The sequence below is a fragment of the Chinchilla lanigera genome, unplaced genomic scaffold, assembly GCF_000276665.1.
Source record: "Chinchilla lanigera isolate Chin_1 unplaced genomic scaffold, ChiLan1.0 scaffold00039, whole genome shotgun sequence".
NCBI lineage: Eukaryota > Metazoa > Chordata > Mammalia > Rodentia > Chinchillidae > Chinchilla > Chinchilla lanigera.
Genome location: NW_004955440.1, coordinates 17364575 through 17387723, shown reverse-complemented (window position 1 = coordinate 17387723; position 23149 = coordinate 17364575). Strand labels below are relative to the sequence as shown.

The 23149-nt window shown below is 40.5% G+C and overlaps 1 protein-coding gene and 1 long non-coding RNA gene across 3 annotated transcripts in view; one reads left to right on the top strand and one right to left on the bottom strand.

The window, feature by feature from the left end:
- The window catches only part of Cacnb4 (calcium channel, voltage-dependent, beta 4 subunit), a 132451-nt gene extending 109723 nt beyond the window's left edge, over positions 1-22728 (top strand). For both annotated transcript variants that reach the window (XM_005390810.2, XM_005390811.2), the window contains 4 exons: positions 1438-1589; positions 3678-3773; positions 13802-13987; positions 16143-22728. In XM_005390810.2, coding sequence (XP_005390867.1) covers positions 1438-1589; positions 3678-3773; positions 13802-13987; positions 16143-16403 — 695 coding nt within the window. In that variant the 3' untranslated portion in view covers positions 16404-22728. The remainder of the gene's footprint in view (positions 1-1437; positions 1590-3677; positions 3774-13801; positions 13988-16142) is intronic.
- Positions 3603-12192, bottom strand: LOC102006395. The gene is made up of 3 exons (XR_262034.2): positions 11873-12192; positions 3809-4086; positions 3603-3699 (listed from the first exon to the last, which is right to left on the bottom strand). It is a non-coding gene; the product is annotated as an uncharacterized LOC102006395 (long non-coding RNA).
- Positions 22729-23149: the final 421 nt, after the last annotated feature.

Genomic DNA, 23149 nt, shown 5'->3' with positions numbered 1-23149 from the left:
TAAACTTGAATTTTTACTGGATAAGCAAAGCAGATCATGGGATTCTAGCACAAACCCTTTCTCATGAGAATATTTAGAATAACTCTGCCTTTTTTCTAGGCCATCTTTTTTTCTTTCCAGTATCAGGAATCGAACTCACAACCTTGTGCTTGCCAGACAGGCACTGTGCCACTGAGCTAAATCCCCAGCCCCTAGGCCATCTTTGATATCATTTAAATAACTTTGTCTACTCGGTACTTTGGACTGCTTACAACTTTATTAGCTGTAAAAATAAGTTTAAGAATGAAATAACAAAATCATTTATCTGAAAATAAAGTAGTATAGTTCAAATCTGGGGAATTATCCAATAAATCAGGTATATTACAAAATACATAAAAGACTGTATATTTCAGAGCCATGGAATATTTTTATCTGTATTCCTTTTTAAAAAATAGCTGGATTGCTTCAGCCATTTGAAAAGAACTAGGGTTTTCATTAGACCAAACTCATGCATAGATTCCTGTTACGTGGCTATTATAGCCAGCCAGATATATTTGCAACTAGATGCAATGCAGCATTTTAATTAGCCCTTAGCTGTTTGTTCTTTTAATATTATGAATAAGTGTGCTTTAGAAAAAGCCCACTGGCTATAATACTTATTTTTGTACCAGGAATTGAACTCACAACCTCATGCTTGCCGGGCAGGTGCTGTACCACTGAGCTATATCCCCAGCTGGCTGCAATACTAAAATTCACCTAGACTTAGTAATATGTTATTGTAAGAGAATACTTAGAACAATTAGCCAAGGGCATAATAATGTGCATAAGTGCAATGCAAGTTATAGTTCTTTAGAAAAAGTGTATCTACAAAATACTAATATATAACTTGTTGATGGATAGAAATATTTTCATATAATTTGCTTCCTCTATAATGTTACACTTCACATGCACTTTACTTGTTGCCTAAATGTGGTCTCAGATTATAGCTAATAATGAAAATTCTAGCTGGGCGTGGGGACGCACCCCTGTAATCCCAGCACTTGGGAGGCTGAGGCAGGGTATCGTTGTGAGTTCGAGGCCAGTCTGGGCTACAAAGTGAGCTCAAGGCTACCTGAACTGCATAGCGACACCCTGTCTCAAAAAGACAAAAAAAAAAAGAAAATTCTTCAGAACAAAGCAGCAGTCAAAAACAGAGAAGAATCACCATAGCTACATAGACAGCCAAGTACCAGACTGAGTGTAGAAGATGCTCAGCGGAATGAGCTGAAGGGTTTCCACCAACTGACTGGTTGTGTGCAAAACTCAACCTATTTCCTTCTCATTAGAAAAGGTCTTCAGTTAGGCCTAGAAAAAGTCAAAACATTTTGTTTTGCCATATAGACAAATGTGTACTGCTTCTTTTTACTAGAAACAGCCATTAATGACAATAACCACTACCTGTTACTGTTTTCCTTTTAGCGGAAGTACAAAGTGAAATTGAAAGAATCTTTGAGTTGGCAAGATCTTTGCAACTGGTTGTTCTGGATGCCGACACCATCAATCACCCAGCACAGCTTATAAAGACCTCCTTAGCACCAATTATTGTTCATGTCAAAGTCTCGTCCCCAAAGGTAATTAATTAACTTCTTCCTTAAGGATTAGAAATGCATTTCTTTGGAAATATTCATTGTTCTGTTCTTCTTTGTTAGTAAGAAAGTCTTACTGAGATTCTGTCAATAAGTATGTTTTAAAACAGTGTGGGTTCTAGGAAGCTTTGAGACAGCAAATGAAGAACAGTGTGTCCCTTCAGGAAACTCACTGTTGTGATCCCAAACCAGATAGTTACGAAGTATATAACAGAAACAAAAGAAATTAACAAAGGTGAGGAAAAGTAGCTCTGACTTTTCATAGACCACAGGTTTTATCTTGCTAAATTTCTTAGATAATACTGATTCTTAATAAGCTATATTCTCTTCCCACTTGGGAGAAAACATAGCTCAAAAAAAGTGTCTATGTTTATCACACATTATGTGAAATATCATTATGTAAATGTCCCATGGAAGTGTTATAGACCTTGACATTTGTGCATAGGTTGGGTGCTTTGAGGAGTATAGTTCTGCTGTGATTGAGCACAATTTATGATGGCTCAATATACAACGTACAACTAAGGGAGAGAAAAATAACAGTAAGACCACCCCAGATTTGTCTCTTGATTTGAATGTTCTTTTATTCTTAAAAAGTGATGTTCTTAAATGTTAAAGTGAAATGAATCAGACATACAAGCTTAAATATCACATGCTTTCTCTTACATGAGAAACCTGGAATAAAAATAAAGAGCAAAATAAAAGATAGGTAATACGCTGGGAGATAGACCCTTCTCAGGGGACCAAGAGGTGGAGGGAGATGGGGAGGGAAGGGACAGGGGATGAGAAAAAGGAACGTGTTCTATACAGGTGCAGTTCCACACAAGGATAGTAAACATCATGTACCACCAGCATGCGCCCCACAGAACACGGGAGGGGATCAAGACCTGGGGGAGGGGATAGGGAAAAAGGGTAAGGGGGTGAAAAAAAGGAATTGTGATGTGTTATTTACATATACCAGCTTCCCACAAGGCATGTAAACGTGCACTACACACATGTACCTAATAAACTAAAAAAGAAAAAAGAAGTTAATGTGAAACAGATACCCCTGTGAGCTATTATCTTAATAAGAGTTTCCTTTCGTGCCTTGTAGAATGTATTTTATTTGCCTAAATTCAAACTCTCAGCCAGAGCTGTGGTCCCCTTTCGAGGGTGGGGAAAGTCTGAAGAGGCTGTGCCTTCTCCACGTCTTCTGAGCTCTTCAGCCTGCCTTCTCTTCAGGCACTGCTATGTGCAGTAAACTTGGGAACCTTGATGACCTGGGGAGTCAGTAGCATGCCTTGGCCAGCCCAGCTTCTCCCTGACCCCGAGCTTCTGGTGACTGAAGCTCCCTCTGCCACAGTGGAGGAGAGGTCGGCCCTCCCACTGCACCAGTCACCGCACCACCCTGAAGTGCGGGACCAGGGGCCCTCACTGACCTGTGAGCTAAGGTTTCATGGAGCTTGTAGACTGTCGGCTAACAAAACATGAAATAAAAAGAGAAGATATGGCCAAATACACTTGCAGCAGTGACCAAAAGACAGATGTATTGGTTTGTGTGTAAGAATGTACCAGTGCAGGTGTTTTACCTAGATTTCCAGGTATGTTTTAAACATACTTGAAACAACCTGATTAATGTAAAATTAAACTGAAATGATTCATTAATTGTAGTTGACAAAAATAACTTAGTATATAAATGACTGACATTTATCTAACATGGAGTTGGTGAGCCAAAATATTACTCAACTGAATAATATTAAAATATTACTCAATGAAAGTGGCCGGGTACAAACCAGTTTCTCCACTTTGGTAAGGCTCTCTCTGAAATGTCAAAGAGATTTCAAAATCTAAAGTGGGAACTCAGAGCCCTACCGACACCTGGGGTGGACCCAGAATAGGACGAACATAGCAAGTCCACTACACTGAAAGCCAGTGTAAGTGGACGGCGCCGTGCCAGAGCTTGTACAGTATTTGGTTGCTCACACTGTATTCCGCTTTACTAACCCTCAGGACTGAGCAGACTATTAACAAGTTCCTGATTTATTTGCTTTTTTCAACTCACTGACAAGACCTCAGGTTCATGTCTTCTTCTCTCAGGTTTTACAGCGGTTGATTAAATCTAGAGGAAAGTCCCAAAGTAAACACTTGAATGTTCAATTGGTGGCAGCTGATAAACTTGCACAATGCCCTCCTGTAAGTATAACCATTTTTGTCTTAATCATCCTCACCTAGTTAGAGGTGGGCTGTGTTCTCCCTTCGTATGAGCAGTGTCGTTTTTATTCTGGAATGATGGTGATGATGGTGTGCTGTTACAAATCGGAAGGATTTCTTGGAATAAGTTGGCGCTGTCACGGAGTTCGTGCTCGGGCCTCCAGGACAGGATGGCGGCTGCCTTGCAATGAGAAGTGGGTGCAGAGGCTGGTACCTGCTCTCCGTCCTGCGGCTTCCATTGCCTTGCGATCGCTCAGGGACGCACTTAGCATTCAGCGTCCAGTTACGTAGACACCTTTAAAAATGAGAAGAACAAAATAAAGCAGGCCAGTCTGACTTTCCTTTAACTTTTCTGTCAGAAGGTTCTGGCAGGCATAAGAGATTATGATATCAAAGGTCAAGAATTGATTGAAACTAGAGGAACCTTGTGGTTATAGCAGATGAAAGGGTTAGGGCTGAGTGGATGAAAAATTGTATTGTAGCAACTTTTCTCCTCGAGCTGTTGCCAGGAAACAGCTGCTGCACTGGAAGGCAGGCAGTGGTGGGATGGGTGTTGGGGAGAGACTGCTGTCCTAGGGCACCAGGGGCCCACGACCACCTCTGGTTCTTTGACTTACTACCGCTGCGTATATGTATCCTAAGGAAGTGTGTAACTATCTTTTCTACTCAGTTGATTCTCTAGATTTTCATATGCTTGTATGAGGATCATTTATGTCCTATAGGAGCGTAAAATCCAATTCAGATGTTTAGAGAGGCAAATAGCATGGCCGTTAAAAGCATAGAATCCAGAGCAGATACCCAGGTTCAGATCCACACTGGCTACTTGTGTTATGGGTCCCGTCTCTGCTGCATAGCTTGGTGTAAAAATTCGCGAGTGAATTTGTAACGAAGCTCCTAACAGTGCCAGCACACCGTGCACACACTAAAGTTCTGGTCTGTTGTCATTGCTGGGTGCACTTTGCACCAGGCCACGTTGGGTCGGTTGGAGTCTGGTAGGACCTAGTTCACTCTTGTGTCTCACTTTCCTGTCTCAGTGGGCCCATAATAAATATTTGTTGAATGAGTAAATGAATGAAAGGGTATACAGGCAAGAATAATAATAATGCATTCTTTTATTAGATATTTATGGTAGGCCAGATGGTATACTAGATACTTTAATGGATATATATAATCCTCACAGTTACTAATGAAATAGTCAGTGTAATGCCCATTTTATAGCTGAGGTAACTGCACACAGAAATGTTAAATAATTTCCCCGAGGTCATATAGCAAATTAGGGTTAGATCTAGATCTGTCTGTCTCAAAAACCGGTTCCTTCCCCTTCCAACTGTACCCACCACACACACACACACACACACACACACACACATACACATATATACACATACACATACACATACATGCATACACATAGGTATCTACACACATACACATAAACACATGTACACACATATACACACACATGCGTACACACGTACATACACACATATGCCTACACATACACACATATACCTACACACACACACACACACACATACACACACACACACACCTCTAGTCACCCACCCTGCAGATAATTTGGATACCGTAGAGCCTGGAGTTTTATGTTAACAACTTTAATATCACATTGCCTGCTAATGAAGGGTGCTTAAATAGTAGAAGTTTTGGTTGAAGCACTGAATGAATATAAAACTATATATTTCCCAGCCTCTGATCCTGTGATGCTTCACAGTTAAAGGAAGATAATCTTTATCATCCAGCTACAGAAAGCCAGGAACTGCGCCGTTACATCCAATTTTTAGACCAATCTTATATCAGCTTCATGTTCTGGGAAACAGACATCTAAATGGAAGTGAAGTACAGAAGTTTAGTGGAAAAATGCCTTTTCTTCTTATGAAAAGAGTCCATTAACATTTAGTCTAAGAATTAGTAGAGGAAGTACTGTGTCACACTAAAACTGAGTTACTTTAGCTGCTAAGTGGGCCGATCATTGAGTAGTTGTACGTTTAATATGACTTGTTACATCTGAAATAGCTGGAACTAAGAAAAACACATGTGGATACTTAGATATGAGCAATCCTGTGAGTTACTTTGTGACTTGCCCCCAGGTTAGGAATCTCACACAGGCACATACCCTTGGAAGGCAGCCTCGCCCTGTCATTATCCTAACAGGATAAACATGTCTTTGTTTCATGTACCTGGTCAGATAACCTGGCATTTTAAACAAGCAGTGTGAATAAGTAAGGTTATTTTGCACTTAACATTTTCTAAGATTTGATGTCGCGTGAGTGGCATTTGTAAGGCTGAGAAGGAGCTGTGCACTCTTATCTTGGCACGTATGAGGAAATCTTAAGATTGTGAAAGCCAGTAGCAATTTAAAAACGTGTCCGCATTTGTTGCTTTACTTCAAGACTATAATTATAATTGTCATGCAGAGACTGGTGATCACTGTGTCATTTTAGTTCCTTGAGGACAATCCACCGCTTGCTTAATTGGCTGCCGCATCTCCAGTCTGAGAAGTCAGCATTTTTCACTGGTGGAATCTCATATTGCAAAAGGATTAAAGCAGAAATTTTTTGGAAAGGGAAGTCTAAACGAGCGCCGGAGAAAGGTTAACTCTCTGTGGGCGAGAGAACGAGTCCTAGACTCACGGACCATGGAGCACCAAGGGACCGGGAGGAGTGCTCAGCACGGCGCTCCTGGCGCGCTTCTCCGCGGTGTGGTTCAGTGTGAGGACCACACGGGGGTGGGGGGAGCCCTAGAACCAGCCCGTGTGAGAAAACGTGTGTGAGCAAGTGTGTCCTAGTTTCTTGCTGCACAAGCCCGACTGTGTTGGCGTGCTGTACGTTTCCAGCAGGACAGACCTGCAGCGTGGCCAGAGATTGTTTTCCTATGGGTCTTGGGTTTCATGGAACACTTGGAGGGAGAGACTGATCCAGTCCAATCTCCTCGTTTTACAAACAAGGAGCTGAGACCAAGACAGTCGAACTGGCCTTCTAAAGGTTGTGTACCTTGGCCAGACTCACCCGCAGACCCCTGTCTCCTGGGCTCCTGAGACTAGGTGGTGAACAGCAGTAGGTTGGTTACTGCATGTTCCCTTGGAGAGGGAATCACAAGTTCCAGGGGTAAGGCTTGGGGAGGGGAGCGTCTGAGAGAGAGAGTAGTATAGGGCCAGAGAGTAAGTATTGTAGGTTTTGTGTGCCGTAGTGTCTTCTTTGCAAAACTACTCAACTCTGCTTTTGAGTAGACCTTGACAATGTGCAAATAAATGGTGACTTTTCCAGTCAAGCTCTGTCAGAGAAGGAAGCCGGCCTGATTTCGCTAGCTGAAAGAAGTTGCCACTCCTATTCGAGGGTGAGTTATGGTTATCTATTGCTGTGCAGCAAATTACTCTACGCCGTAGTGACTTCATACAGGGGTCACATGGTAATATTCGGCCGGCAGCTGACCTGGGGCCTCGGGACGGACGGCTGCTCGGCTGGAGCCAGCTTCGCTTTCTGTCTAGTTGCCCAGGCTCTTTCCAAGGGGGCGTCTCCCTCAGGGCTTCTCACAGCGCAGCTCCCAGGGCTTCAGGAACAAGGGTTCCGACCTCTCAAGACCTGGTCTTAGACACCAACACAGCATCATTTCCACGCTATTCTGTTCACCAGGGTAGCTACAGAGGCTCCCCAAGTTCAACGAGAGACGGTGTCAGCCTCCATCTCAGTGCGGGGCTGTCAGAGAATGTGCGGCCACTTCCACTCTGCTGCAGAAAGACGAGCTGGGAGCAAGGCGGCGTGGGACAGAGACGCAAAAGCCTCTGGGACTAGAACCCGCAAGCCCATCGCATACACTTTTTTGTATGACCAGGATAAGTTGGTTTTACCAGTATACATTTATATACCTCATATTGAAATTGCGTTTGGCTTCTCCCATGTATTGGTGCCCCTTTTTAGAGAATTTGAGAAGTACATTTTAAGAAGGCCAAGTTCAAATTGCCCCAGTACTGTGGTAATGAGAGCTGTGTAATTCACGGTGGGAAGAGCAGATAGCCCGACAATTGAATATACAAGCGAAATGTAATCCTTTAATCCTGCTTCGTTACAAGCTGGCTCGTGTTACCACAAACTGACCCTGTGGCTCTTGGAGCTGTGTAACGGCTCTGTGTGTGCGTGTCAAACGACATTGACTGCTCTCTCTGCAAGAAGGGAGCTCATCTCAGCCGTCTCCAAGCCTCTGACATTACACAGCCCGGTTCTCTTCTGCCCTGCCTCATTTCCCAGTGCTGAATAGACTCAGATTTGTTCTCTTAAGCACAAGAGCTCGGAGGGGAATGAAGGCATGAGCGTGCCCAGTATCTCTGCTCATAGTCCTTTCAGGTAGTAACTTTCCACTGCCCCTGCCCGGCCATTTCACTTAAATTACTGAAAACCGTGGGCGCGCTCGTTGTTGGAAGCGCTGCTCCTGTTGGTGCATTCGCTGTTACAGGTCCCTGAGTACCCGTCCTTTAGTCCCGAGCTCTGCCTGTCTTCTTTAGCTTTGTTTTAATGCAGTACGTGCGGATATTAATCAAGAAAATATAAAGAGCACTCTGTGTGAAAAGGTAACAAAATCGAGAATAACAATAGTACACTCTGTACCGTAATCTTAAAACAATGGCCAAAATGTTACTCAGAGTACCAGTCATAGACAAAAAAGACTATTTAAAAAAAAGATAATAGCATAAACCTTTCTTTTCTTAGACTAGTAACAGAAAGGAAGCAAGGTTGAAAAGAAGCATAATAGATTTCATGTGCAGTATTTCCTTCAGGAAACAACCTCATGTGGGATCCAGCTTTTGTCAGTCAAAGAGAACTACACCTTTTCCAGGGATTTCATGCACTTAGCTTGTTTCAGAGTTCAGGGCAGTTCATTTCCACCAGTGCTATGATGTAACCAGTTGGGTTAATACGAATTTAACAGAAACACTGGGTGCATTTTCCACAGATAGTAACACCGGTAGGTGTTGTTACAGTCTTTAAAGGATAAGAATGGACAGGGCAGAGGACATCGGGGAGAAAAACTTGTCAGGTTCATAATGAATGTCACAAGTAAGAGAACTGGAATCAAAATTACTATAGCCAGGCCTGGTGATGCACATCTATACTCCCAGCACTTTGGAGGCTGAGGCAGGAGGATCATGGCAGGTTTGAGGACATCCTGGGCTACATAAGTGAGTTCAAGATCAGCCTGAACTACAAAGAGAGACCCTGTCTCAAAAAGCGAAAAAAAAAGTCACTGTATTCTTTGCCTTAGTGTTATTGCCACCAATTAGTGTTAAAACTCTGATTGTCTTTCATGTTTAGCACATTAAAATGGAAAGCCCCTGATGTCCTGCGGTACTGGGCAGCTTTGCTTTAACCCCCAAGACCTCCTACATCTTTTTAAAAATCAAAAGCTTTAATAACATAAAGAATGCAGTTTTGACATGAAGGAAACATTGGTTGGCTATTTATCATCAGCATTGCTGGTTGTGGCATTGTACTACTTTATTTTGCTGAGGGGTAAAATTTGCTCAGGATTTTCACATTTTAGCACTGCAAGTCCCCAGAAACAGGCAATCCCTACCAAACCAGAATGGCTGGCCATCCTAACTCAAGTGGCTTCCCTAGAGAAGACTGTCACATCTTACTCCATGCATAGAAAACAGGGCAGATAGTTGAATACTTACAATTTCTTTTTAAAATTTTTCATAAATTTTCATTTTCTTAGCAGCAGCTTCAGTCTTTCTTTCCTTTCTCTGCCACTATTGTAGATCTGTGGACCACGGGATGAGCTATAGGCATATTTTCACTCTTGGTTGTTTACATATAATGTTTCAGTTTTTAATTTTCCTGAAAGAGCTAAGCCCTGAAAGGGGGCCTACTGTGCCTGAATTGTTGATGGTTCCTTTTGACTTCTCTGCCACTTCTTATTTAGGGTGACAGGCCTACCACTTGGGCTTTTTCAGCTGAATATCCGTCCTAGAATGTCAGAGGTGTTCACTGTGGCCGCGCTTTAAAAACAGCCCCATGAAGGGCGTGGTGTCTGTGTTGGTTTGGGGCTTATTGTGCAAGGGGAGCAATATAATACAGGACACATATTTTATATGATTATTTATAACAGTCACCCAAAGAACGATATACAAGAGAGTGCAGGAAATCTGCCACACACCAAGACCAAGGAAACTAGCTGAGGGCCTGGATCCCACAGAAATGTCCTGCATGAGTCCAGCTGAAGGCCTAGAGCTCATAACAGTGCCTCCCACAAGTCCAGCTGGAGGCCCAGAGCCCACGACAACGTCTCATGCAGGCCTGTTTCAGGGATCTGCACTGCAAAGGCACAAAGGTCAGTAGTGGAATCTAGGAAGTCTGAAGGATGAAGGATCTGTGCCAGCAGGCTGAGGGATGTGCCCTGGAGCCAAAAAGCGACACTCAGAAGAACCAGAGCTCCCCTGAATGGCACCACAGCCATCCTCAGCAACAGTGAGGTCCCAAGCTCCTCTGATGATCAGGATGGCCGAGTTTCCATCAGGGAAGCCAATGCAGCAGTCTTTTCCAGGAAGCCGGCAGTGCATCATCTTCCCCTCCGGAGCCAGGAGGCCGTGCTCAAAGTGAGGACCAGAGCTCCCTCACAGTGAACCAAAGCCATTCTCAGTGCCAAAGGGTCCCGAGCTCCTCACAGGATGCAAACAGCCAAGTTCATCAGGAAAGCCAGCATGACAAACTCCTCCAAAAAACCAACAGCTCCTTACAGCTTCCACCAGCTCCAACAGCCTTTCTCCACCCCCAACAGCCTCTTTAGTTCCCAGAAGCCTATCTTCTTCTTCTCCAGTTCTGCCTCTTATGCTGCTGGCAGCAGTCCCCAGGTGGGCCTCCCACACCCAGCACCGTGCTTACTTAGTCCAGCTGGGGGTTATAAGTTGACCACCAGTTGTCAATCTACCACATATCACTGTTCACCACCTGAGACTTTTGTGAATAAATGCCTCTCTGCATCTCTGTCTCAGGTTGTAGGCCCCGTAGTTTACATAGTAAGAAACTGATTAGACATGAGCCTTTAAACTATACAAAATTAGCAAGGCTAGTTTGATAATTCATTGGGTTGTTTTGCTTTGAATTTGCTGTATGATTTTTAAAATTCCCCTCAGCCTGACTTTCTAGCATTCTTGGTGTATTCAGCTGTGTTATTCCCTAAACAGTTAGAAAAATTGTCACAGATATGCAGGCTCTGAAATTCTTCCTAGTTGAAAATAAGGTATATATGTCAGTGTTCATTCAGAAGCTGAAATTTGCTTTCTCTGTGCTTTTGAAAGCCTAAGAACAGTTTCAAATCATCTCCCATCCTATAGCTGTACTTGAGCAGTGCAAAAGCGTAGTTTACAAGTAATGATCAGGCTTAAACAAACAGCCTTGTGCTGATGTATACAAATTCTATGCATTGGCAAAGAGAGGCACTTTATTAAAATTCCTTGCAATTAAATGTGTTTAATTGCGTCTACAGTGGTGACAATGTACAGAATAGCCAAGTAGATAGAAACCTCAAACAGTATTCTTCAGAGGGTGCTGCCTCCCTGGCTGTGCCTTCTTTGGGCTCCGCATTTCTGGCTGTCATTGTCCGGAATCTTTCGGTCCATGGATTTTTGAAGGTTCTTTAACTTGGGGCTTTAGAAAAGCAAGAAAATAACTCATTGGAACTAACCAAACTCGCAGCATAGAATGAGACCTGTGTAATCCACTTTGACAGTGATCATAAATAAGTGGTACAGACGGCGGCTCTAAATCACGTGAGGTCTGGACTTTGTGTGAAGGGCTGCACGTGCAGTAGCTGAGCGGGGTCCTTTGTTTAGTGCTGCCATTCCCTCTGTTTTCCTTCCCATTTTGTCTCCGTCTGTGGAAGCTTTGGGGATGTAGCTGTCCTTGTCGTACTCCAGTCAGCACTGTGATGCCACTGCTTGCATCAGGGCATTCTGGAAATTCCTTGCACTGTCTTTGTGACTGCTGGAAGTTTATGTTAGGAGAGGACCCTTTTGACGGTGAGTGACAGGGAACTCTTGGGTTTCTTCAGTGGGAAAAAGGACTTACGGTAAGGACGTGTGTTGACCAGAGCTCTTCTTTCTCTCATGGCTGTGTGGTTTCGCTCGTCCATCGTGGCCCTGCTTCTCTTGTTTTCTTTCCTCTACAGATGGAATTCTTTGCCTCAATCATAATCTCCCTTTCTTTATGAGTTCACTGTGAGTTCCAGCCTCTCTGGGCCTCCTTCTGAATCTAGAACTTTAAGCAACAGCAGAGCTGGATGGCAGCTGCAAACATTAGCTGGCTTGGTCTGTCTGGTGTGACGTGGATTATCATGGATTTTAGTACTTTTCTCTCGTACCAAACCACTTGCTCCGCAGGCGTAGGATGAGGTTCGGTTTTTTTGCCACTGTGTGACCACCCACATTGCCCTGCACAAATAGATACTGAGTAAATATTTTATGAATGAATAAAATATTCAATAATACCAGATTTTTTACTAATAAATCCTTGGGAGAGAATAGCATTTTTCTACATAAGTTGAATTGGCTGAATTTTTTTCAAACATGAGTCAGTTTGGACTAAAGTCACTTACTATTTTCCTACTCATGTTCCAAGGACCTTCAAACTGCTTTACAGGTTAGGGTCAAAACTATCAGTAAAGATTGATGCAATGAAACATTCAAAGGGTAAGACTGAGAGTGTAGCTCCAAGGCAGAGCGTGCTTGAGTTCTTAGGTCCGATCTCCAGCACCAGAATTAGATGAATAGTAAATGTTGGGGAAGAGTTTCCATGGTGACTTCTCCTTCTGAGCACTGATGAGAGTGAGTCGGCTTAGGTACCACCAACTCCGTGTCTTCCTGTTGCCATGTAATCTTTAGTCCAGCAAGGGCATTGCTGGTAACAGTAACCATGGATTTGACTCATTACTGAGGATTTGTAGTCTGGTAAGATGAGCTCATGAAAGCAGGTGGGCAGTGGGAGAGGGAAGGCGTTTGAGTCCAGCCACTGAAAGATTCATAACCATCCCCCGTTTTAATGAGCGTGCTAACACTGGACCTGTGGAAGAGCTTTTCTGTCTTGAGATGCCAGAGTTTTCTCACTGGAAATGCCACAATCTCTCACTGAGATTCCACAGTTTTGTCACTCATTTGCCCAGGAATCTTGGGCATGTCCTGTCTGTGTTCGCAGTGCCACTGCTGTGACCGAAGGGCCACCGTGCTCCTTTTGGGCTCCAGAACAACTTCCTGATTACAGGGCAGGTGCTGAGCAAAGTCCTTGCTGACTGAAACGTGTCCAAATACTCCTTCCTCAACTAGACACGCCCAGGCTTTTTTAATCATCTCACAAACAGTCTTCCGGTAGCAGCAGTCACTGTAATATGGCTTTCTAGTGTGGATCTTAAATTGTCTTTCCTTCGTGTTTCATCATGAGTTTGATAATGTCATTTTCACAAATATTCTGAGAGTTACCTAAGTAAATGTTATTCCCTTCAACATAACAATGCTTATTCCAGTGATAGCGTTGTTGCCCCAAACCTTGTCACCTTAACTTTCTGCTCTCATTGTCCCAAATGAGTAGAATTCAACTCTTTAGTGATATCTGGACAAAAATGTGAGTACGTACGTTTTCACTATAACACTTTCACATTTACTTCTTTTTCTTTCTAAATAATGAAAGCTCCAAGTATTTAAGCATGAATTCTTATGTAAATATCCACATTTGCGCATGAATAGCTATAACTCTTCACTGGACTTAGAATCTAACCAGTTAGCCTCTCAGATTTGATTTTGTTTTTTTTTTGGTATCAGGAATCAAACTCAGAACCTTGTGCTTGCCAGGCGGACACTGCCCTGCTGAGCCATATCCCTGGCCTCAAATTTGTTATTACGTGGTACATAGATAGGAGAAACGCTGTTGTCTGCCTTTCGTGACATTTTAAGTTTCATCACCTGAAACTGAAACTGCGAACGTAATGGATTTCCTTGTCGTCTGCAGGAAATGTTTGATGTTATATTAGACGAAAATCAGCTGGAGGACGCGTGTGAACATCTGGGAGAGTACCTCGAGGCGTACTGGCGTGCCACGCACACCACCAGCAGCACCCCCATGACCCCACTCCTGGGGCGGAATTTGGGCTCCACTGCACTCTCACCGTACCCCACTGCAATTTCTGGGTTACAGGTATTGCCACCTTTTCACTCATGATTTTACAGTCTTACTCTGAAGATTTTATAAAATCTTGATTAACTTCATTTGTCCTTAGTCTGAAGAGGGGGCACATTACGTTTATTAAAAATGTAAATGATTACCTCATAATTTGCCCTAGAGAAAGCCACACAGAGACTGAGCCCTTCTGGAAAATTTTGCTGTCTTATGAATTTATAGTGGATCTTACTTAGATAAACTAAACCTGGTAGACTTAATGCCTACTCAGTACAACTGTCCATGACTTCTGCATGACACGCCTTAAGATTATATAATCATGTAGCTATCAGGCACCATAGCCAGCTAAGTAAGTTTCTGGGCCTGCAACCTCCTTTCCACAAGCCAGGATGCGAACATGAGTAGAACATCCCTGTTTGGAAGCAGTGACAGATCCCTGAGTTTTCCAGGGCAGGGGTGTCCGGGGACCCTCCTTGGTCCATGGGTTGGTGAGTGTCTTTAGGCAAGCTGGAAGCAGCCCAGGGTCAGGTGCTGCCCTCCTCTGCGGCTCTGGTGCTGCACTGAGACATAGCTACAGGGAGCCAGAGGCAGGAAGACACCAAATACCCCTTGCCTTTCTGCACGAATTATTATTTACCACTTAGCAAGCAGCCGCTGGGATGTGGCCGGACCCCCAGCTGACTGAGGAACATGCGCTCAGCTGAGCACTGTTGTGTCCCTACTAGCTTTGTTTTAATGGGTTGTAATGACAGGCATAACTGTGGATCATGTGGAGCTAGCTCTGAGATAAGTGGCACTCTCTGAAATGCTATTAGAACTGTATTACTGTGCTGTGAAATTGCATCTTTGTAAGCAGAAAGACTTACAAAAAGGATGATTTGCTTTTGAGGCTGAAAATGAACATAGGAAATGTATGAGTGCAGAGTATTAACTCTATATCTGTATCTGTATCTATCACACCAAGACATTTTCTTGCCTTGTTTCCCTTCCTGTGTGCTGATCTGAATAAAGCATTTCTGGTGACCAGTTTGGGTTTTCTCTGAATTGCGCATGGTAGGGTAAGGAGTACATGCACGAAGCAGTAAGTTTCTGGGACGCAGGAGGAGATGCGATGGGCCTCACTTACGAGTGCAACACTCTTGACTCGTCAGCCCTGAGACATCCACCTAGTTGTCCCAGTTTTAAGGAGTTAATGTGGTGCCCTTGCCCTGTGACCTACCTCTCCCAGTAACCAAAGGCACTTAACTGTTAGACTCCGGGCTGAGGCTAATGGCAGACTGTGATCCACTGAATGAGTTTTCCTCCTGTGCAAAGCGGAGGGTACTGCAGATGTGTCTGGGCCCGGGATTTCATCGGCACCCTGTTCGTTAGCCCAGATGCCCTGCCTAAGCTGGTAGACAGGTGCAGGTGCGTTCGCCATAGTGAGAGAAATGTTGGAAAACCCTTTCTGAGTCATCAAGTGTCTTAAGCTATCAACTTCAGTTAATGTTAGGCAAATTTGGTTTATTTCTGAAGATTATTTTTGCAGGGCATTTTCAACTGAAACAGCAAGGTTTGTAAAGGCATCAGTTAGCTAGCTGATGATCTACGACTTTCTCCTTTGGAAAGAATGTTTCTGAGAGACTTTTATGTAGGGTACAGCAACAACTGCATTATTTTAAGGGTAGCACAGTAATTTAATTAAAATACGATTTTAATTAATATATAAGTATAAGGAACATTCAGCTAGATCAGGGTGAAGTGTGCGACTTTAGGAGGAGAAAGATTTTATCAGTTTAAGAGAGGAATAAAATAATAGATGCTACTTTGAACCTTGTTCCCAATAGTAAAATAATACTCATTTTTGCAATAGAAATAGAATTATTTGTTCTTCTTAAATATATTAAGTTCCATTTAAGAGTCAACTTTCAAGTGCATATTTTTAATAGGAAACATAGTCATGCAGCGCTATATAATTAAATTCATAAACTAGAAACAGTGTTGGATCTTTGCGTGTTGAATACCAAATAACTAAGACCAGAGATAATGTGAGGAGACCGTTTGTGCATCAAAATACGTTCCTAAGGCCTGTACTCAGCATCGCATTGTACAGACCCTATTACTGTACATACGTTTACATGTCAGATGAATGAAGCTGACGTGATTTAATCAATGAACTATCTGATATTTTTAGAGTCAGCGAATGAGGCACAGCAACCACTCCACAGAGAACTCTCCAATTGAAAGACGAAGTCTAATGACCTCTGATGAAAATTATCACAATGAGAGGGCTCGGAAGAGTAGGAACCGCCTGTCTTCCAGTTCCCAGCATAGCCGAGACCATTACCCTCTTGTGGAAGAAGATTATCCTGACTCCTACCAGGACGCTTACAAACCCCATAGGAACCGAGGCTCACCTGGGGGATACAGCCATGACTCCCGACACAGGCTCTGAGGCTGCCAACACAAAAAATAAAAAGTACTCATCTGTTGACTTTTGCCATAGCCCTGCTAAGATAAACCAATCATTTTAACTCGTCAAGCACAGGACGGTGCTGACTGTGCTCATGAGCTGCTGTCATTTGATGCTAAGTAAGGGGCAAAAAAATGTACATTATGCCCTTGAATCTAGATGGATATTCGATGCCCAATCATATAGGTATTTTTAAGTGCAACATTTACATGATAGCAGTACCTTTTGTTTTCTTCATAGATTTAGACACATCCATTTGTAGTCTAGGGTACCTATCAAGGCACATATGAAATAATTTCCCGTGCTGGAAATTCCAAATGACCAGTTCCAGTTGGAACCAATTTATAAACCAATTCCTGTTGGAATTCGGGTGAATTGACTAGAAAGTCTACTTGAGCACGTTGCAATCAATTGAAAAATTGGGAAAAAACCTAATTAATAAGGAAGTCAAAATACAAATAGAAGCCAAAACCAGCTATGGTATTTATTTGCTGGAAGCTAAATTTACACTTAAAGTTGGATATGTAAACATTTTAATATATGTTAATGTTGCCAGAATGGCTTTTCAAACTTACCAAATATATTGATAGTGCCAAAAAAAAATCTCAGAAATCTTAATGCAGAAATTATATAGTCTCTTCAGATTTTAATATTTTTATTTGTTTCCTGGCACAGCTGTTGTATTCAAAGTGTTTTGCTTTCTGTTCAGTCAATACTGTTAGTGTGTTTGAAGTTGGCAAAGAAGAAAAGCAGAAAAAAAACTTCAAAAATTTCAGTTGTAAAAGAGAATAAAATGAGAAGGCCGAGAATAGCTGGTTATAAGAAATGGAAAATGAGGCGTTTCCTCTTTAACCAACATGAGCACAACTGCACATATCCAGAAGGTGAAGCCAGATAGCAAGGATGTTGTATAGATCCCAGGTGCGGAGCTAAACCTCTCCGAAAGGGAGTTTATCTGCCTGCCCAGCGAGGTCAGTATTTCCTGCCAGCACAACCGAGACCCTTCCCATTGCTTCGCTCAGGCTGTCTTTGAATAGCTGAGTATTCTAGCCCATCACTAAATCTTTTGAAAATCACGCTAAAGATTTTTGTTTTCCATGGATGCATTCAAGTTAGATGTTGAAAGTTATGTTTTTTACAAAATGGCTTGTTGGGAGAAGTTCTAATAGATGATGAATTTAAAAGCTTGCAGTAAAAGTAAAGGTCATAGATTCAGAATACATGTGTTCGCTAAAATTACAGCATTCTTAATGAAAAAGTATGAAGATTTTAGAGATTGAGCTGACATCTCTAATAAATACTGCTCATGGCTTACCAAGAGTTCAGTTTTTCCAGTGACTATAATTAAAAATTGGCGGCCTGTGTCTTACATTATCACGGACGCCTTAGATTCACTATGATCCAAGAAATTATTGAAATAGATTCTTTTATATAATACAACATGTATTTATGAAAGATTCTTGTTTCTAAAATTCCACAATGCATGTGTTTTCTAAAGCCGTAATAGGACCAGGCATAAAAGTCTTTTTCTATATCTCATGAGGCCTGTTTTGGAAAACAAGAATAATTCATTTTGACGCTGGGGTATAGCTCAGTGGTAGAGTGCTTGCTTAGCATGTTTGTAGGCCCTGGGTTCCATCCCCAGTACCTCAAAAACCTTGAATAATTAATTTTGTATTATCTTATTTTCCCCCCAAGTTTTTCAGTACGCACTCTCTTGAAGTATGCACCAGATCCAGTATTTTCTTGATCAAGAACGTCAGTTTCATATTACTAATTGCTTACGCATATCTTGGGCCCTGTTACAGCCTCATCACATGCCCTGCCCTCATCTTGACTGTGTGTTCCCCATAACGAATCTTTCGCTGATAATGAGGATACCTGTAATTCTATAGGTCGTCTCAAACATTTGACACAATTAAACATGGGCTCAGTAATTTGTAAAAGTTAAATGTCATACTGGCTGGTGAGGTTCGTCTGTCATCGAGTGACCCTTACTTCAGTTAAGACAGGGATTTAAAAGAACTGTATCCATTAGACTGTTTAAGAAACACCTAACCTTTCATCACTGAATACTTTCTTAGAACACAGAAGAGCTTCTTCCAGCAAACAAAAATAAACTTACTACATGTACAGCACATATCTGCATGAGAAAGAAAACATTAGCCAGAACATTCTTCTATATGCTTTACTGGTTTCTTGTTTGTGTGCATTAAAGTATTTAATTGCACAGTGCACCAAGCTGTATAAATTTAGATTAGACAGCTGTTCAGCTTTTTCTGTAGTAGCATTAGCAATTTGGTCATTTAACTACTTTAAGATACTTACATTTTATGGCAGGTAGCTGAAACAGCGTTTACATATATTAAAAACGTTACCATTTTTTTAACTTTCAAAAAGCCACTTGTTTTTAACGGTCTCTCAAAGCCTTGTTTTGTCTTCCATGTGATGAGGACAGAGGGAGGTCCGTTCAGGGTCTGTGCACGGAACCTTCACCTGTCATCGAGCGGCCATACTTGCTTTGCGTTTTTATCCAGAGGCCGACAGTCTTGGAAAGGGTATAATGTATATTTTCTTGATGGATACATTTAAAATATCAATTTAATTTGGCATATTCTTTCACCTTCTGTAATAGGTTCTTCTCCAAATGAGTGAGATATGCATCTTTCTTTTTTTTTTAAAGCCTTAGAATTTATTGTGTAAATGATACTAAAATCCAGATATATACTAAATAAAAAGTTTTATTTTTGTCAAGCACATCAAGCACCTTTGGAAAATACATATTCCACAAATACTTTTTTATTAATTTCATTTAAAATTGAAAATTATTATAAGCGAGAAAAAGGAGTCATAATATTTTGAGGCAGTTTGAACTGGCAGTATAAACCACCTACTAGAATTCTGTACCTTTCAGTCAGCAGACTTGTAACAACGTAGACTCATATGATAATGTGCAAATGTAGTCCTGAAAAGAAGAGGAATGCAGTTTGTCTGTTCTGATGTTAATTCTCAAGGGTATAACATGACTCCAGTATTATAATCAACAGTGGCATCTTGTTTACTCCAGTATTTAAAGCAACACTTAGAAATGTTTATAAATGACTGATGAGTCTCTCTTATCTTTATATAGTTCTTTCGGAAAGAAGATTGAAATTGTTAACAATTTAGACTAACTATCTTTCCTAATAAGAGAGTATTAATCTTGTGACTATACAAGTCATTGCATTTCATCCTTTGAAGTGAATTTTTAAAATGTGAAATGAATTCTGAGAAAATTATGTGTCCCTTTAAATAAGTTGTTATTTACTCAAATTATTATTGTTGTTTGCAAAATGTATTTTTGGAATGTTAACCTCTTTTCATACCTGCATACTTGAACTTGTCTTTTGTGTGGGGGCCTTAAAATTTCTAATAGAAAGTGGGATAGTGAAAGTAAGTGAGGGAAGGAAATCATGGCAAAAGATGATTTACTAATGCAGAGTCTTTAAATGAACATATCACAAATATTGTTGAGACCCAGGATGTAAGTGAAAAATGTTTCTAGGCAACCTTAATTTGCATGCTAATGTATTTTCTTGGTTATACAATTTTACTTGCTATTTGTTAAAAAAGCAAACCAACATAGTATCACTGAAGAAATTGCCCTATGTGGATATTTATACTACCTCTTCTCTGGAGAAGACAGTCTGTCTTTAAAGGGAAAAACACTTGTCAAGAACTAGTGATCAAATTTCTTACTATTACTGCTAACCTTGCTGCAAAGCTAAGTGTGTAGCGTGTTGAGATAGCTTTCCCTTCAGATTTCAACCTGTTTTCAAAATGGTCTTGTCACTCTTTCTTCTATGTGAGTCAAGTTTTCTTGAATTGGTTCACATTTATGCTGAAGCATGGTTGATTTAATAAGTAAGTCTTCATAGGGAACAAAACAAACTGCAGAGGAATTTATCTGTTACACACCTGTTATAATGTCGTGCTCTAAGTCTACAAGAGAAAGGTCCAGAGACTTGTTTAATACAGTTGGTTTGCAAATTCAAATATTGTTGATCCTTGACTTCTGTAGATACCAAGGGCACAGCTGAGCTACTTCTTGGTTAAGGGTGTGTGTTAGCTTGGACTCCTATGTAACTGGAACAGACTTCGTATCAATACTTTGAATAAATATTTAACGTAACTCTTATTCCTTTTACATCTCTGCCTTTGTCTTTCATGACAATGTTGCATGTTGGTTTTTTTAATTTTATGAAATTCATCCATGAATGAATGCAAACTTTATAGGAAATTATGTAATGAATCTGTTTCATTAGTTCCCTATTATCTTTAAATACTGTCAAGTACTATAACTAAGTTACTTATTTGAGCTGTGTCTATACTGCAGAAAAGTCCTTTTTAAAATGATGATCATGATCAAATCAGTCAATACAGGAGCTACTAAACAATGAGAGTGACTTTTTTCTTGTCGAATTAAGCAATCAAGTTAGTCAAAACAGTAAAATTGGTTTACATGGACAGACAGAACTTCAGCATTCAAAAATTATTTTTTAAAGTTTCCTTCTTTAGTTTAATGGGTCCTTCTTCAATGAAATACATCCTCTGATAGCAACCATTTCTGTCTAGTTGTGGATGATTTAATCCCAAATGCTGTAAGTGACTGAGGTATATTATGAGAAGATTAGAAAGTATCTCACTAGGTAATCTTAATTAAGGGCTGTAACTTCCACTTGCCATGAAAAACATACAAATAAGAATGAATAGCACTGACTTTTGGGAAGTCAGTTTAATGTGAAACTTTCTTTTGTTTCCTTTGATAGATGTAAAAAGAATGTTTGCAGAAAGATGGTACAATACATATGTCATGCATGAATTTAAAGAGATTTGAGGAAGGCACTGATGCTTCCTCATTTGAAAATTTTGAGGAGTGAAAGAGAGAACTATCTAAGAATGCAAAGTGGCTGGCCTCTATCTTTTCAATATTTTGTAAGTGTTCTTGGTTATGTGTTGAACACTTAAATTTCTCAACAAATGGCTATGTTTCCTATACGTAGGGGCCTCTCTTGCCCTACCTGCATGCCACTTTCACACACTTTTAACTGAAATCAGTGTGAATTCTGTATGCATAACGGATGTATTAAAGATGTGGGATCATTAATGCTATATTGTTGCATACTATTTTTCATATGCCTTACGATATTTTCTGGGACGTTATTAATGAAAGCATTTTATTGCCAAAATAAATCTATGTTGTTACTTCTGCATTAGCAGTAGAAAAATAATGTAGCAAAAATAGATATTGTACAGTACAAAATTATAAAACATATATATATTTTGCCAATAATATGAATAGATTGAGGAGAAAGAAGCACATTTGTTATAGCACAAACTTACAACAAAACCCACTGTTAAATTTGGCAGTCCTGTTTTTTTAAAAGTATATAGATTTAGTTCTACTTATTTCATCTACCATCTTTTTAACTTGCTGCTTGATATTTTTCCAGCAATTTGTTTCATAGCCTTGCAATCTGTGGATGTAATTCCTCTTATTTTGCTCTGTCCATAAAACTTACTAGATTTTATTTTGTGATAAGACTCACACTGTATTTTCTGTTCCCAGTTCTTCTCCTTCCACAACAACTAGAAAATGTCACCGCAGATGCGCTCAGAGGGCTCTTCTGAATTTTATATTTTTCACAGCCTCAAGTTAGAATGATCAGTAAAGATGTCCCATTGAAAAAATATTAGTTAAGGATTCTTTAATTTGTTTTGTATGGAACACTATTTTGAAACGTTAAGTAAAAGTCATTAGCTTTGCTTTTGAAGGGTTGGTGGGAGCGAGTAAAAATAAAGTTAATATAAAACATACTAAAAATAAATATGACAAAAATGATGTGAAAAGATTTCCCTACCATTCTGAGGGCTGTTGATATCCCAGACCATTGCTGTATCTACAGTGATAACATGAAAAAACAATGCCTTTGTCAAATAAATTTTTCTTTCTTTAAATTTTGTTTATTTTGATAATTTATCCCCCTTTTATTTTTTATATGGTATGTGTATCATTCTACAAGGCATGCTGGGTAAAATATACTATGCAAATGTGTACAGTGCTGCATGTTTTGTTCTCCCTCTGCTTCAGTGGCTTTAAAGAAGAAAACGTGGTGTTATTTTTGTGAACAAAGACATTTAACAAAGAAAATGCAGAGTGCATGCACACAGTATCCTCATTTCTATGGATTTGTTTTATGGAATTTAAATGTATACAAAACAACTGCATTAATTTCTTCTTTTATATAATAAATGAAAAACACTGAAACCAGCGTTATACCTCTCCTTTATATTATTCCACAGATACATTGAAGAAATACTAGAAATCATGAAGTATATTTGTAAAAAAATTAAAACACTCTAAAAACAAAACAAATGGATTCAATTAATTGACTATTTCCTGAATACCCCACTAGGTGTTACGAGTGACCACAAACAAAATACAGTATAAGAAAGAACTTTAAATTACACACATGGACACACACAAAAATGAAGTGGAATATATTAGAATAAATGTGAAGTAGGATTGAGTAGATGAACCTTATTGCTCACAAGACACCCCTAAATGGTTAATGTAGTTGTAATCAGAGGTTTGCAAAGCTATTCAGTACCTGTAAGGATTCCATGGATGATATGTAGATTAGAATGACATCACACGTACTCAGGATTAGTTGCCTACACTATGACCT